Genomic DNA, 1,797 nt, shown 5'->3' on the forward strand with positions numbered 1-1,797 from the left:
ATTAAATTATAAATAATTTAAGTTTAAATTAAATTTCTGATCTTATTTTATCTTACTCAAACTTTACTTATAATTTAATAGATAAACTTTAATTGATATATCAATTTTTTATTTTAACTTCTAAAATCTTTACAAATATATTAACATCTTGTGTGTATATATGAGTATATATATATGTATATATATATGTATATATGAGTGTATAATGAGTTATATATATATATATATATATACTTATATATTTATTTCTCATAAATACAAAAAATATTTTCAATTTATATACATTATCATATTAATTTTGTCATAATATTGTAAAATGTATATTTTTTTAGGTAGTCGAAAATGTGAAGTTACCACATACATTACTTTCTCGTTTTGATTTAATTTTTTTAATGTTAGATCCACAAAGTGATACATATGATAGTAAACTTGCAACTCACATGGTATCTTTATATTATAAAACATCAGAAGAAGATGAAGATGAACAAGTAAGCAGAAGTATTATTCGTGATTATATAGTTTTTGCAAAAGAACATGTTCATCCTATTCTTAATGAAGAAAGCCAACAAAGACTAATACAAGCTTATGTTGATATGAGACGAGTTGGAAGAGGACGTGGACAAATAACAGCCTATCCTAGACAATTAGAATCTTTGATACGTTTATCTGAAGCACATGCTAAAATAAGACTCAGTTCTATTGTGGAATTACAAGATGTTGAAGAAGCATGGAGGTTTGTAATAAATAAAAATTATAATATATTTAAATTGTAATATATTTAATTTTTATTAAAATAGGTTGCATAGAGAAGCTTTAAAACAATCTGCAATTGATCCATTAAGTGGCAAAATAGATATAAGTATTTTAACTACAGGTATATCTTCAATAGCTAGAAAAAAAAAGAAAGAATTATATGATGTACTTCAAAAACTTATTGAAAAAAAGGATAAAATTCATATACTTAGTCAACAAAAACTTTTTGCTGAAATAAAGCAATCTTCTGAATTGGTTAGTACATATATATTTTTATAATATAATGAGTTACAATTTAGAAACATTGTAAAAATTATTAATATATTTTATCTATTGCAAGAATTATTATTACAATTGTTTTGTTTTTTAGTTGATTACCCGAGATATGTTTGAAGATGCTTTAAGAGAGTTACAAGATAATGGATTAATAACAATAATTGGAAGAAGTAGTATTCGCATTTCTTAATCCATTTTTATTTTATATTTTTTTTTTTTTCATTTATTTTATGTATTTTGAATATACTAAATTAAATTCATAAATGAAGAATAAAAAAATATATATAATCTAAAAAGAATTTTTATTGTTTGTATTACAAGTTTTTATTGATTTGATATATTAAATACATTTTTCTAATAAAGTAATGTTTTATTTTGTATAATATTTTATATTTAATATAATCTTTATTATTAAATAGAATTAATAAATCTTCAAAAAATATTTTATTCGCGACTAAATATTTATAAAAAAAAATAAAATTTCATGAAATTTATAAAACAATACTTATCATATGAAATTATCATATGAATTATATATTAGATGGATAATATAATTAATAAATAATAATTTTAAAAATAATCACATAATATGTCATTTAATAACTTTGTTTTCGAAAAAATCGATTCTGAAATTTAAGTAAGGATTTAATTTAAGTAATAGGAGAAATGTAGAAAATTTAAAAATTTGTCAAATAAAAATATCTGGCTATTTCTCTACAATTTTGATTTTAAATATAAAAATTTAATATATAATATATAAGTAATATA

At 19.4% G+C, this 1,797-nt stretch overlaps 1 protein-coding gene across 1 annotated transcript in view; it reads left to right on the forward strand.

Moving 5' to 3' along the window:
• Positions 1-1,403, forward strand: part of LOC102680912 (DNA replication licensing factor MCM4-like) — a 5,415-nt gene extending 4,012 nt beyond the window's left edge. Inside the window, exons 6-8 of the mRNA XM_006621009.2 lie at positions 333-733; positions 798-1,008; positions 1,124-1,403. Coding sequence (XP_006621072.1) covers positions 333-733; positions 798-1,008; positions 1,124-1,219 — 708 coding nt within the window. The 3' untranslated portion in view covers positions 1,220-1,403. The remainder of the gene's footprint in view (positions 1-332; positions 734-797; positions 1,009-1,123) is intronic.
• The last annotated feature ends 394 nt before the right edge of the window (positions 1,404-1,797 follow it).

Source organism: Apis dorsata, unplaced genomic scaffold (genome assembly GCF_000469605.1).
Source record: "Apis dorsata unplaced genomic scaffold, Apis dorsata 1.3 scaffold_575, whole genome shotgun sequence".
Lineage (NCBI taxonomy): Eukaryota > Metazoa > Arthropoda > Insecta > Hymenoptera > Apidae > Apis > Apis dorsata.